Source organism: Diplotaxodon limnothrissa, linkage group LG1, assembly GCF_057381915.1.
Source record: "Diplotaxodon limnothrissa isolate DT_005_m linkage group LG1, D_limnothrissa_male_GT1.1, whole genome shotgun sequence".
Lineage (NCBI taxonomy): Eukaryota > Metazoa > Chordata > Actinopteri > Cichliformes > Cichlidae > Diplotaxodon > Diplotaxodon limnothrissa.
In genome coordinates, this window is record NC_140596.1 from 9100255 (window position 1) to 9115973 (window position 15719).

Consider the following 15719-nt stretch of genomic DNA (forward strand, 5'->3'; position numbering starts at 1 on the left):
TTCACTGACAAATTTTTCAAAATCCTACAAATAAAGAGACAAACCTTATGTCATAGCTTTAAAAGACCTACTATGTGGTGTTGTGTGGGTGTATTGTGCTGCTTTCAGGTGAATTCAGGTGTCACAGCTGACTTCACTCAGCATTCAGCATTCACGTATAAAAAGCCAGTGAGAGCAGCTGGTCAGCCTGGTGATCGAGCTTCATAAGTGTTGGGAGTTGATATCATGCTTGTGAAGAAGTGTGGTATCAATGAATAATCTGTTGTTGCCTTATTATTTTTTATTTTATTCTTAGACATAGCTTAGCTTTCCCATCTTTTAAAATTAAACCTTTCTGTTAAAAAGTTGTTTTATTTCTCCATATGCTTTCTCTGGCTCTTTCTCCAACCCAGACATTGTTATTAGTACTTCTTCTCACCTCCCATTTTGAGCAACTTAACAGTGTAACAGCAAAGTTTGTAAATTGAGTACCTCTAATTGGATACTTGTGCTTTGCCATCTGCTATGGTCAGTGGAGCCACTTGCACATTACGCAAACAACCTATAAGACAAAATAAATATTTTCTAAAGACAGAAAATGGGTAGGCCTGGGTCACCCTTTCCCTTTTTTTTTTTTTTTAATATATGAGTCCTCAGTGAATCTGTGAGTTGGGTGTCACACTGTGACTTGCTCCAAAATAACAAAACCCATCATCAACAAGCACACTACCCCCAGCAGGTTGGATTCATTGCATTTTACCATTTTTTAAATGCATGGTGGGCTGTTGTGGGAAAATGCGTCACATTTACTGTACAACTTCTGCTCTATCAGACACCTTACATACATACATACATACATACATACATACATACACATTTCCTGGACATGGCTAAAAAAACAAAAAACAAATGAAACACATATGAACATTTACACATTTTAGGATCGATCTTTATATTTGCTATGTTTTACTTCAAAGATCACATGTAGTTTCATTTGGACTGTGATGTTGGGGAACAAACTCTTGTGTTTGGACAAAAAAGTTTTAAAAAGCAACTCCCAATTTAAACATTGTGATGACTGTGTCTGCACTGGATACTCTTCCAACTGGGCCACGTTATACATACCATTGCAGCTGCATGTCCGAGCGTCCCAGCGGGCAATGCACTGGCACCCGTAGTGGTGCTGACACTATTAGGGTGGCGTATACGGACAGCTGGCCCAGCGACGATGGCAGGAGGGGTGCCACAGGGTGCTGGTTTTAGTCCCTGCTGCGGGGGCTGGATCAGAGACTGCTGACTATTCAGCAAAGACAGCCTCAGGGCTGGGAGGCTCTTCTGTTGATGGATAGAGGGCAGCCAGAGTTTACAGTCATATAGAGAAATAGACATGCATTACAAAGCACCATACACAGCTGCAACAACTACCGCTGTGGTCACTGGCTAATTTAGCATAATGCTATCAAAAAAATATGGCTATAGACAGCTAAAAAATATCTGCAGATGCATGTGACCACATGTTTGTAGAATGTTTGCACAATGATTCATGTGACTTTTATTTGTTATTTAAAAAATGCTTATTTGTGTGCTGAAATTGTTTAATTTGCATTCAGGATAATAAACCTACAGTATGCTTAAAACTGTATACAGTGTTACCATAACTATTAGCATGATAACTCACTGTCAGTTGACCTAAGGAGCTGATGTCGTTCGCTAGAGAATATTTTAGGGCAGATTTTTGACGTAAATGACCTAACATTGCCTGACACCATGTGTTTGTGGCCCTGTTGGGCGGGTGAGTGCCTTGATGTGATGCTCATCATGGCTGGCTGAAAAAAACCTGCTGGCTACTGGAATGGCTGCAGGGGCCACCGTCACCGCAGTCAGAAGTCAGGCCAGAGGGAGGGTGTGTGTGTGTGTGTGTGTGTGTGTCTCATTCAACTGTCAGACCAGGCTAACATTGACTGTGGTCCCATGCAAAGAACTACTTTAGGGGGATCATTTCAGAAAAATCTATGAGGGGCAGCTTAAGGAGCCAAGTTAGGGAATAAGTAGAGGTGAAAGATAAGGGGCAGTTCAGAAAACAATTTTAGGGGTCAATTTCAAGTAGACCCCAGGACCCAGAATTGGTTAAGCACAAGAAAATGGATGGATGGATGAGAATTTCAAGTATCTACAGGTGCTATAAACTGAATAAACAGGCCCAAGGTTAACAAGACTACTTGATGACAGAGGTGTAGGGTTCAATGTTAGATAGGCACTTTCAGAGACTTATAAAGAAGATGAGCTCAATGAGCCATTGCATTAGTCAGTGTAGGAATCAGTTTTATGGATGATATAGCTTAGGAAGAAGGTTAAAAAAAAAGAAGTTAACTAGCAAGAACCTCACCTTGAGAAAGGGTACCAGGTAAGGCTGCGGAGATGACTTGAGCTCTGTCTGTAGTCGGCTGGTGAACTCTTCCGGTTCGATTTTGGCATCCTGTCAGGTTAAGAGTAAAGAATATATTAAATTTCAAAAGAGAAGCCATGCAGTACACCAGAGGGTATAAGCACAGTTAGATGAAAGCCCATCACCAGAAGGAATCATCAACCATTCCATCCTGAAACTTCAGGGTACAACTTAAGGTGCACATTTTGTATGAGATGAAAATTCATGACACAGAAAAGAGACTTTCGGAAAGAGTTTCATGCTGCCATCTACAGGTAGGAAATATTTAATACAACGACACAGAAAAGTGTCAATTTTAATGTAAAATTTAAAATATGTTACACCGCAAAACAAAAAGGGAAAAAAACCCCCAAAACAATGGACTCACACTTACCATGTTATGATTTCATTAAATTAGTTAGATACATGAGAAACATGGTGTTAAAATTATTTGCCTACAAAAAAAAGAGGTATACGGCAGGTCCCTAGCAGTTTTTGTAAATCTAATACTTGCCCCAAAATTGTCCCATCTAAACAAGTGATATTATTTAGTTTTTCCTATATGATATGAACAGCGTTTTGTGAAGCTCACCAGAAGGTCCTGAACAAGAGCCTTGACGTTCTTAGACGTCTCGGGGGACGGAGAATTGTGAGATGCCAGCTTGATAAGTGTGGCCAGGAAATTCTTACACTTCTTAACATTCTCTTGCATTTCCTGTTGAAGACAACAAAATAATTCATTTTCTATAAAAAACACACACACACACACACACACACACACACACACACACACACACACACACACACACACACACACACACACACACACACACACACACAAACAAAAAAAAACCCCAGTGACACCACTACCAAATCCCAACCTCAAAGTCGCTGTGTAAAACAATGGATCAGAACATAAGCAGAGAGGAAGTGGCCCTATAACTGCGGTGCATGTCCTTAAATATTAACTTAAAGAGTGGAATTAACTTGGCTGATAAAAGAGGCTGAAAAGTATCTGTCACAACTCAGTGAATAGTCTACATTCAGGACATTAAAATGTAGCACCTGGGTTGACAGGTGTGTGTGTGTGTGTGTGTGTGTGTGTGTGTGTGTGTGTGTGTGTGTGTGTGAGTGAGTGTGTGTGTGTGTGTGTGTGTGTGTGTGTGAGAGAGAGAGAGAATATGCATACATGTGACTTCGTGGTAAATCTGTGCTTCTATGTCTTTCTATGTCCTTGGGTCAGTACGCAATAGTGTGAATGTATGAGCGCAAGCATGTGCAAGACTCTTTGTCCATGGCCAGCTGTGTGACGTGGTGTAGCTGTAGGTCCGGGTCTGACCTTGTGACACAGCCAGCCTCCTGGCAGCTGTGACAGTGCCCTCACCCTTTAGGGTGGCATGTGGGCGGTAGTGGAGGAGGATGAGAGGAGGGCAGTGTGGCAAAGGAAACAGACCTGGGATGCGACAGAAGCTCCAGAGGCCGTGGCAATTCCCGGCTGTGCAGGCTGCACTGGCTGGGAGGCAGGCTGGGCCGGGGCCTGGGGAGGCAAAACCACGGGGGTCTGCTGCGGAGCCGTCACAGCCACGACCGGTGCCACAGGGCCCTTCTGGAAGAGCAAGGAAGAGACAGAGAGATAAACAGGACGTGACGCCTCGCTCCCAGCAAGGCCACAGAGAACAGGAGGCAGGCGCCACAGCGCTCCTGTCACATCTGGTGTCCTTACTTTGGTGGATATCTCTTAACAGACAAGGAGGAAGAAGGGGAGGAGGTGACAAGCTAGAGGCAGGGAAGCACAGGAGCACATCAAAGCTTTTCTAAATCGTCACCCACCTGACTTGGAAGATCTGTAACAAATGTTGGCTACCCATAATGATGTGTGCGCAGTTGAATAAAATTCATATACACAATTTTGCTCATGAGGTGCCAACAGCAGTCTCTCACTCTAAGGCCCTCATCACCTCTTTTAAATCTCTCAGGGCCTGTTCACACTTGGCAATAAAATACATCTTATGTGACGTGGTCATAAGTGGACAGCTCTAAATACAGGTGTGAATACAGCCAGATGAAGGGGACACATTAAGGTCCTATCATTTGAGTGACATATACTGTAGATGGTAACAAGGCTACGTGTACAGTTATATTTGTGATGTGACTATGTAGTGTAGTTTTGGTTAAATCAAAACAATCCGAATTTGATCTGGATCAGAGGATACTGTGTTCTAGTTCCTTGCCAATAAGTGCCAGTATTTAGTACAGGTTATGCATTATGTGTAGCTAGGGCATCAATGCAGGGGACTCATACTTTCCTTTTTTTGTCTGCACACTTTGAAAATAAATGGTTTGACCTTCTAAGACCCTTTTTGTTTTGGAATCACTTTTAAATTCTTCTAGGTATTTGCAATTAACTGGACCTGACATCCATATAATCTAAGGATCCTCTTTCCTGTAACAACAGGAAGTTGTTACTTCGTTACATAATTGATATATACTTAAAAAAAATGTCCCCATGATTTTTTTGCTGTTACTAAATAAATTTTAATTATAGTAGTGAGTATTAGTGCTTACATCAGGTATAATATATACAGAAAAGGGTTTTACTAAAATTTCCTCCGAAATACTAGAAGTCAATTATCAGCTTGTACACAACCTTCAAGTAAACTTTAGACTCAGTCAGCACTATTTCTAGGCAGTTATCTGGTATAGCAAAGGAAAAAAATGCCAGGCAGAGGACTGAATAACATGTCAGGAGGAGTTGTCTCACTGGGCGGAGTGCAGGGCAGGAGGAGGAAGAAGAAGAAGAAGAGGAAGAAGAAGTCTGTAGGGCAGGGCTGGAAGGAGTAGGAGAAGGAGACGGTGCCATCTTGGCTGGGGTCAAAGGACATTGCCTGCTGGCCTGAGAGGTCACAGGAGATTGCTGGAAAAAGGAGAACAGAAGAAAAAGGAAGAGGAAAAAGAGACAGAACTCAGAATAAATATATCAGAGGAAGTAGGTGACGAAAGAGAAACAGGAGAGATAACTGAATACAAGCCACCTTAAAAGATACAAAGGAAGAAACACAGCGACAGTGATGCTGTGCCAGTTTCAGCTGTGAAAGAAAAGAGTGAGGAGGAAGGATGGCAGCCAGAGAAAAGACGGGGGAAAGTGTGAGAGAGGGAGAGAGAGACAGGGCAACAGAATAAGAAAAGAGCAGTATCGTGCCTTGCAGACAGATGAGAAAAGGTCATGACAGCAGGAAAGAAGAAGGAAGGTGGCAGCATGTTGTCGACATGAAGATTTAACTCAAGAAAGCACTTTGGTCAGGTGGCGCTGGCTCACAGTGACGTACTACTGGGGTCTGATTCCAGAGGAGACCTACATCAATCAGCGACGACACTGAAACTACTGACAGGTAAAGGGAATAACACTGATGATTTCATTACAGTGAAATGCTTTGCTGGGAAACCTTGAGTTATCCATTGACTAAATAAATGTGTCCTTTTACAGGAGAAATATTCAAACTTTGAATATAATAAAAAAATAAAAATAATTTTAAAAAGCAAATACATGTGAAAAATAGGTGGATGTGGTAGAGGCAAACAAGGTCATGCAGTAAGGAGGCTGTTTCGTAAGGACAACCATCACTTGCTGTCAGCTAACAGGTGCAACATGAGGCTCAGGGGACCTGCACGGACCTGTGGAGAGTAACTGAACAACCAACAGACAGGTAACTATTAATGATCCTTCAACAGGTTCACTTACAGAAGACCTTAAAAAGTTACTTTTTGTACAAAAAGATTTATGTAATCATCTTAGCTCAAGAACTAAATTTGGAGTGAGTCTGAGATTTTAAGGAGGACTGAAAATGCCCTGCTACTGAAAACAAAAGAAACCCTGGAGGTGCTCTTGATCTGTAATACAACAAATAACACAAACCAAAAGCAAAATCGTATATGAAATTAAAATATAGATCATCACCTAGCCCTAAGCTGAGTCCAGAGACTCATGGTGACAGAGAGGTTATAAAAACCCAAATATTGGTGCACACCCAATTATTGCAAAGGCACTCCCCAACAGCAGTGGCCTCCCAGGAAGAATAACGCCACACTACAAAAACTGCTCAGGATTCGAACATGGCAAAGAGAACCAAGGGGGTGATGTGGCCTTGAATCACAAAACAGGGCTGATGATGAGACCCCAGTATAGCACGTAAAGTTCATGCATTTATTACTTCAAGCATGGACTACTGTAATTCGTTATTATCAGGATGTCCTAAAAACTCCCCGAAAAGCCTTCAGTTAATCCAAAATTCTGCAGCAAGAGTACTGACTCTTGCTGCAGAATGTATGTTGCTGGAGGATTCCCATGATGCATTGAGTATTTCTTCAGTCACCTTTCTCACTCACTATGTGTTGACAAACCTCCCTGCACTGAATCACACTTGTTAATCTCTGGCTCTCTTCTACAGCATGTCTTTTATCCTGTCTTCCTTCTCTCACCCCAACCGGTCGCGGCAGTTTGCTGCCCCTCCCTGAGTCTGGTTCTGCCGGAGGTTTCTTCCTGTTAACAGGGAGTTTTTCCTTCCCACCGTCGCCAAAGTGCTTGCTCATAGGGGGTCATATGATTGTTGGGTTTTTCTCTGTATGTATTATTGTATGGTCTACCTTAAAACATAAAGTGACTTGAGGTGATTGTTCTTGTGATTTGGTGCTGTATAAATAACACTAAATTGAATTAAATTGAAATATATATTGCCAAATTTCTTCTGCGAGGTGACAATTTTGGCTGAATGATGACCAACATTGCCACAATGAAAAAAAAAAAAAAGAGAAATCCTTTCTTCCTTCACTTCAAGCCTTCAAGCTTGGGTCCTCTATCTGTTTAACCAATACAGATATTAGCATCTAAATACTCACCTAACCTTGATGTTGGCACCAAGGAAAATATGTAAAAACAAAGGGCATCAAGTACAGTATATTAACAGTATCAGATTTAAAGTTTGAACCTGCCTACATTTAAAAGACCACAGATATTTGTGTACAACACACCTGACCATCGCATTTTAATGTTTTATTAAACTTGATATGCACTACGAGTGAGTTAATGAGCAAATTAATGGATGAATAGAAGACCTAACAAACACACAAATGGGTTAGTCAACAAATAATTAAACAGAAAAATGAATATGACTTTTCTGAAACTCACCTTTCACTATTAAGTGTCAATGACTGTATAAAACATTCCTCTTATTATTATGCTTTTATACAGTCTAGAATTTCCACTGTAAGTTGTTGCAGAAAAGTAAGGCAATACTGCAAGCAATTTATTAAGGCACACTTTACTATAACAGAGACAAAACCAATGAGTGCAAAAGGATCACACAGAATACACAAGTAGGAATTAATCACTCAACTCATACAGATAAATTATGTTTAGGGATATTTCAGCAGATTCTCTTTAGTACCGTATTACTCTAGCTCATTAGATTTCAAATGACACATTAACTGGGAGCTTAAATTGCTGACTCGCAATTTGAGGATGTTTACATGCATACTGTTTGTACTATAAACAAAAATTTTCATCACATATTTACGCAGGGCCAAAAGCACTCAGACAACTCAAATATTTCTTAGGTATGTTAGCTTGTTTTGTTGTTAACCCAGGCATAAAAATGCAAACTACGGGCACACAGATTATTAAAAGGCTGAAAAACCTGAATAAATCAGATGCACAGTAGCATGAACATACTACATACTAGCATGAAGTATAAATTCAGGTTAGGCTGCAAAATCTGTGGAATAGGTTCAAAGCACAGTGACATATCGAAATACGGTATGCGCAATTGAATGAAGACTGGAAGAATGAATGGAACTTGACAAATGCAGCATTTATAAAAGGATTCATGCTAGTGCTGAAATGTGTCGTAACCTAAGATTGTTTGCTAACATATGAAAAGCAGAAGAACGAATGAGGAGGACAGTGCCAAGTGCCACAAAGCCAAAGAGGTTCATCTCTTACTCACACACACCACACAGACAAACGTTCATAAACACTTCCTGGCTGCTTCCCTGCTACCCTGTCTATTAGTCAAAACAACCCAGGAGGGCCTCAACCCTGACCTCTGGCACTCAGCCTTCCATTCACAGACAGACCAAAGCACGCTAACAGACACAAATTCGTGCACACGATTAACTGCACTTGTCACAGACAGAAGAAAAGAAACAAAGACTACAGTGCAGAGGAGAAGAAGTGGGATAAGAAAGAAGGAGGAGGGGGTTTGCCTCCACTAAAAGTTTAGTAGGATCCAAATGAATGTTACACTGAAGAGTTGGAGGAAGTGAGTGTATGAGAGATGAGGCGATGGGGGTAAGGAGGGTGATGCTAAGAGCCACAGGGTGCATCCCACCGCTAGCTATGCCACTTTCTCGCTCACTCTCTCTCCCTCAGACAGACACACGCACACAAACGCACTTGAGAACCAAAGCCTTGTTAGCTTTTTAAAATAATCAGGCAGTTGGATGATGAATGATTTAACAGGTATGGAAGGAAGGAAGCTCAGGATGCCTTCCGTTTCTCCCCTTAGGGTCATGGGAAGAGTGACAGGCCGACAGAGGGGTTGAGCTCTGGGAATAAACACCATTCCCTTTCATTTCCCTGCTACTGCTTTTCCTGTCGAGATGGCAACGCCGCAGCCCACTAATTTGTCATCAACTGTGAGAGGCGATGACAATCTGCGACTTTCTTTTGAAAAGGGTTCGTATCAGGGTGGATATAGGTTGGCTGACTATGAGCAGAGAGGATTGTTGTGCAGCTAATGCAGAATTCTGTTCATGACGTTTAAGGAGATGAATGTCTGACCATGCTCTGTGTGACACTGACTCTGATTCACAGTTTACAGTTTTTTACACTATGAAAGTAACAGAGCACCTGAGGTTAGACTTAGGTTTGAAATATATCACATTATGTCTCTCAGTTCAGTCCTACCTGAAAATGTAATACTACCCACTATAGAGCACAATAACACTAAACACCTGAACACTAAAGTTTACAACGATACTTTGCATTATATGTATATAACATTATAGGCTTAAATTCAACATCAGTTCTTCTTGCACCTTATGTAAGAGCAGTGAAACTCTCTTCAGTCTCTATTTTAATTTCATATAAAGTTGTAAAACTGAGAGAAATCATATAAGGTAGCATGAATGGATATCTTACCATAGCCCAACGTGATCAGCAAACACTACAAACAGTCATCAAAATTCAGAGTAAAAGACACGTCAAGTTAAAATAGGCAATGAAATGCTGCCCTCTAGTGCTAATCTTTTGTCTTTGCAGTTAGGGTTATAATGAAAAGTGCAACCTTGAAAGCCTGGGGGGGGGGGAAGACAACAACTAGCTATATTAGATTTAAACCTTTGAGATTTAGCAAATTAACAGATATGAACCAATCATAACCAGCCAATCACATGGCAATAAACATTTAGGCATGCATAGAAAATATTCTCCTCAAGTTCAAACCGAGCATCAGAATGAGGATGAAAGGTGATTTAAGTGACTTTGAACGTGGCATGGTTGTTGGTGCCAGACAGGTTGGTCTGAATATTTGAGAAACTGCTGATCCTCTGGGAATTTCCCGCACTAACCATCTCTAGAGTATACACCGAATGGTGTGAAAAAGAAAATATTCAGAGAGGCAGTTCTCTTGGTGAAAATGCCCAGAGATCAGATGGGAATGGCCAAAATATTTTGAGTTATCACTTAACAGGCATAAATTTCAGATAATTAAGATGAAAAATATTAATTTAACTATATGTAAACCAGTGTAGTTATCGCTTAAAGTTATGTTTTAACCAGGAAAAAAAACTGATATACACTTAACAGCACAAATTCCAAGTACGGGGCTCAACACCCTTCTGCCTTCAGGATTTCTTTCAGCACACGTTGAGCTCCATAGCCTACCTGAGTATTGCTGCTCACAGGTCCATCCCTTTATGAATACAGCGCACCCTTCTTCTGAAAGTTGCTTCTAGCAAGATTATGTCAAGCTGGTTCCTTGAAGATGACAATGAGTTCACTGTATTCAATCACAATCACAGTCACTAGATCTCAATGCAGTACTGCTCCTTTGGGATGTAGTAGCACTGGAGATTCCAATCATGGATGTGCAGCTGACAAATGACCAAATGGACCAAACTCTCTAAAAAGCCCAGTACTAGCAATTTGTAAGTAGCACTGAGTGTGTACCAGGATTTTTTTCCTGGTTAAAAACAGGTCTCGAGGGAATAACTATGCAGGTAAGCATGACTAGTCTACATATAGTTAGAGTTATAAGCTGGTTTCACCCTACATAACTGGTCTATGCATATTCCTATTATTTGAAAAAAAAAGATGAAGAGTGTATTTCCTTCTTAAAAAACTGGTAAAAATATCCCAGTCATGCTGACTTTTCTTTAGAGTAAGGCCAAATCCTCTGTGGTGTGCCAACATTTTTGTTTTGTTTTTTACACGCAGACAAAACCTGTGTATTTAAACCAATACAAGTGCTGAAGCAACTACTAATTTAACCAGTTAGACAACTGATTGCAGGTTTTTCATAATAATCGAGATTTTACTGGTTCCAGCTCCGCATATCTGAATATTAACAGATTTGGGGTGTAGTTTGGGAATGGGAATAATAGTTATTAGTAATAATAGTAATAATAGTTTGGGAACAATATTCACCCAAAATGGCCTACGATAAAACACACCATCTCACATTGCAGAGGTAGTGTTTTGCATTCTGAGATCAATAACAGAAAAACTAGCCCAGAGACATTAACACGCTCAAATATTAAGCTGTGCACACATTTCAGCTCTATTAGTGCTCTGCTGTCACCAGCCCATTTCAGCTGTCCCACTTGATTTAAAGAGAACTGTGGGGGACCAACTATCAAGTAACCTCATTATTAAAAGCAATTAAGCTCCAAAGGTGTACAGCCACCAGCACAAGCTCAAGTTATCAAATGAATGATGGATCCACAGGTGATAATAAGCAAATTCCAATTAATGATTCAGGAGCTCGTTAAATTTTGATGAGAGGACCCCATGGAGTCATTAAAAAGCCTTGAGACATTAATTCACCTATTAATCTCAGTTTAATCTATAGATTAAAAAAATCAAGGATATTCTTTTGTTATAATTACACAGTTTAACGCATTAATCACACCCCAATTAGGGTCTACAACTAATAAAGTGTTCATTTAATGAGGAGGTGCCCACCCAACATCGACTGTGTGAACACACGTATAATTAGATCACAGTTTTTCAAATCTCATCAGTCAGATTATTCTTTTACAAAGGTCACCACCTGTGGCATTAACATTGACGGAAATTATGCAGAGCTGGAGAGAAAGAAACCTGAAATGTGCCCATGAGGATTGGAGTTCGATGTTTTTGTAATCTTAGTAAATCATATGCATGGCACTGGTGTAAGCTGAGTTTGCACAGAGTGGAATATCAGCAGGTTTTAGAGGTACAGTAAAGATACACATCTGTTGAATTCTATTATTATGGCATTTTAAATATGCTTTAAAGTGAAACATCTCCTTTTCTTTCTATACGCTGCTAAAAAAAAATTATACAAACTCTCTATCACTCTTACCATCAGGCCTTTCTGTTTCATCTGATATTCATTTAGAGGTTTTTTTTAATTCTACTATATGTCTGCAATCAATTTGTTTTTCTGTTTGTCTCACTGAAAACATACGATTCCATTTCAATCATTTATCTGACATTCATTGATAGATGAACAACATCTGGACACCTTTTACTACGCAGGTTATTTACTTGTTTATTAAAAAAAATAAATCCCATCTAACTTTTTCTGAAGGTTGCAGAATTATTTACCCAAAAGCAAAATGCACATCTGCATTCAGATGCTTTCGCTGCTTTATGTGATGTGATATATCGCTGAGCTCCATCCTAACGTTTCAGGAGCAGCGAGCAGTCACAGCACAGTAGCTAGGAGTCGGCTGTTTTCGGGTCTTTTTTTTAAGATTATTAAGAGTCGTAACTCATACATTCATGTCTTTTTAGCATAAAAGATACAAGGAGAAAATGCAAACCAACCATTGCTAGAAATAGAAAGACCTTTACAATTCCAAGTAATGATACCTAAATGAATTTGGGTTTATTATTTATTTGCAAATATAGGCTGCTCACTTGACATGACTCTCCTTGCGTTGGAGACTCGCTGTTTGCATGGCAGTCCATTACAGACTGAAGGACAGCCTGAAAATATTAGACCTACAATTCTCCATCCAGAGAATTGTAGGCCCCTCTTCTTCCTCTACACAAAGACACTTAGTTCTGTTATACGCTTCTGGTTTCTATCATGTGGTTGACACTCAGACATCCTTGCTAGCCGCCAATCTGAAACTCCAACTGACATGTAAGAGTGGATGTGAAATCGCCTAAAGTTCAACCTCAAGAAGACTGACCTTCTGTTCCCACGGGGAATGAATCCCTCGCTGGCACGTTACCATTATGATGATGGTGTTCGCTCAGCTGGCGAGGAAGCTACGAGTGACCCTGAACAACAAAATAGCATTTGCAGCAAATACTGCAATAAAAGATGGCCATCTTGCATTCTATCCTCAACAGTGAGGCTTCTGAGGTATCTCCTCTTTTCACGCAGGGACTGAACTCTTCTAGGAAGAGTAGGCAACCGAGTTCCACGCGAGTAGGCAGGTATCAAATGTAGTCTTAAACCTGTCAGTTCCGAAATTAAATAGCCTGTATTTGTATAGCACTTTACTAGTTCCTAAGGACCCCAAAGCGCTTTACACATTCAGTCATCCACCCATATCCACACACTAGTGATGGCAAGCTACATTGTAGCCACAGCTGCCCTGGGGCGCACTGACAGAGGCGAGGCTGCCGGACACTGGCGCCACCGGGCCCTCTGACCACCACCAGTAGGCAACGGATGAAGTGTCTTGCCCAAGGACACAACGACCGAGACTGTCCGAGCCGGGGCTCGAACCGGCAACCTTCTGATTACAAGACGAACGGCCAACTCTTGAGCCACGATCGCCCTTAAATTAAACAAACAAACAAACAAACAAAAAGAAAACAATTACCTAATAGACCTATCAAGTGGACACTATATGTGCTGCCTCCTGTGCACTCCATCCAGATAGTTCCTACACCTAAACCACAGAGTATTTCAAGCAGTGCATGTGAAATGGACATCAAGACAAAATAACTGATGAAAACACCCGGACACTTTCTAAATTGTCCAAAATTCTTATGCGAAAATTACCCCAGACTAGTAAAAATGCTGGAGACAACATTTGTGCCATAAGGCCACTACCATTAGTCCAAGTAGCTGATGTCTGCCTAGTACTTGTATTCCTGCACAGTTCTCCTTCCATGTACACCTGTCTGGCTTCCAGTCATTCAAAATTCTCCTGCTTATCTACATGCCAAGAACAGGGCAGCTCCTTCCTACCTCCAAGTCACGGTCAAATATCCCTTGGGTCATCCCATCACTCAAGAAAACCACAGGGTCATTTACGACTCTTCTCTGTTCTGGCTCCACAGAGATGAATGAGCTCCCACTGAAGTCGGGATAGTAAAAGTGATTCCCCAAGGCTAAAACCTCACCTTTTCATTTTATCAGTGTGAGAGCGCAAATGTCTAGACATGTCAGATCAGACATTAAATGGACTTTAACCTGCCAGCTTCCTAGTAGAAAGTCAGAGTAATATCAGAATGAGCCCTTGTGTAACTAACACGCGTAGTTTTCTACAGGTTCCTACCTCCTGCGTGCTCTACCCATAATGTGTGTCAGCAAGTTTAGATTTCACCACTTGTGTAGGTTTCTGAATAAGAATGACTCTAAACTGAGTGCTGCTAGCTGCAAGCCAAAAAGTGGATGAAGTTCAACAAATGGATACCAAAAAAGAAGAAACAGAGAAGTGTTTCCTTATGAGTGACAATGGAAATAAATAAATAAATACATACATACATTATAAAGTCTCTGCACTATGGCTCAGGTAAAAAAACAAAACAAACAACAACCTGATGAGAAGAATCCTGATTAGAAATCGTCTGAAGAACACTCAATTGCTAAAGTTGGTGGCTGGTCCACCTCTGTCCTCCTTACCCAAGAGGACAGCTGTTCCACACACTGTAAGTGATTTATGGTGACTTAGTGACCAGAGACAAAGAAACTGAATAACATTTACGACTTCAGACTACAGAGAAAATAACTACAATTGCAAGTGCGAAGTGGGTGGACGCGCAATAAACTTTGATGCAAGGAACTGAAGAGATTACTAATGAGAGTGAAAAACACAGTTGATTAACATATGACCTACTAGTAACTCATCTCGAACGGTGGACTCATCTTGGACGGGGATGAGTCTGCCTACAGGAGGGAGGTTGAACGTTTGGTGTCCTGGTGCAGCCACAACAACCTGGTGCTGAATGCCCAGAAGACAGTGGAGATTATTGTGGACTTCAGGAAGCACACAGCTCCACTCCCCCCCATCATCCTGACTGACACCCTCATCACCACTGTGGACTCATTCCGCTTCCTGGGTACCACCATCACCCAGGACCTGAAGTGGGAGCCCACCATCACCTCCGTCATAAAGAAAGCCCAGCAGGCTGACTCGGAACGCTGGGACATTGGTGTTAGGGATACACTTGTGCAGCTGTTGGAAAATCAACGGGCGCTTCAGGAAAAGGTGTCCGATATGGAGGGCCGCGCTAGACGCAAGAACATCCGGATCTACGGCGTACCGGAAAACTCGGAGGGCTCGTCGGTGACTACCTTTGTTGAAAATCTGATCAAAGAACACCTAGGCGAAGATTTCGGCCCGGACCGTGCTCTCGGCATTGAGCGCGCACACCGCGCGTTGGGACCGAAACCACCCCCGAACGCCCCACCACGCTCAATAATAGTGCGCTTCCTCCGGTTCTCTGTTAAAGAAGAGATTCTCCGCACGGCGTGGAACAAAGGGGTACATATCCAAAACAAACGGGTGTATTTCGATCATGACTACTCTCTGGAAGTGCAGAAAAGGAGACGGGAATATATCCCAGTTAAGAAGGCTTTGAAGGACAACGGGATCCGTTTCCAGACACCACTAAGTAAGATGCGAGTGTTTTATGCGTCAGGCAATGTCCTATATAATACCGCGAGCCAAGCTGCCGAGGATTTAAGAAAGCGGGGAATAGCCGTGGGTAAGATCACCTTGGGGAACCAAACCAACAGGATGACAGAGGACACGATAAAGCAGCTACTTCCTTGGGAAACGCAGACAGCACACTGCGGGGGCGGCTTCC

The 15719-nt window shown here is 41.6% G+C and overlaps 1 protein-coding gene across 2 annotated transcripts in view; it reads right to left on the reverse strand.

Annotated features, from left to right (window-relative positions):
- LOC146639381 (transcription initiation factor TFIID subunit 4) overlaps positions 1-15719 on the reverse strand; it is a 107898-nt gene that overhangs the window by 83215 nt on the left and 8964 nt on the right. The window contains exons 3-7 of one of the 2 annotated variants that reach the window (XM_085362611.1): positions 5166-5318; positions 3858-4010; positions 2997-3119; positions 2366-2455; positions 1105-1314 (exon numbers count right to left, since the gene is read on the reverse strand). In XM_085362611.1, the coding sequence (XP_085218737.1) occupies positions 1105-1314; positions 2366-2455; positions 2997-3119; positions 3858-4010; positions 5166-5318 (729 nt within the window). The remainder of the gene's footprint in view (positions 1-1104; positions 1315-2365; positions 2456-2996; positions 3120-3857; positions 4011-5165; positions 5319-15719) is intronic. The other variant, XM_085362539.1, reaches the window with a different exon arrangement.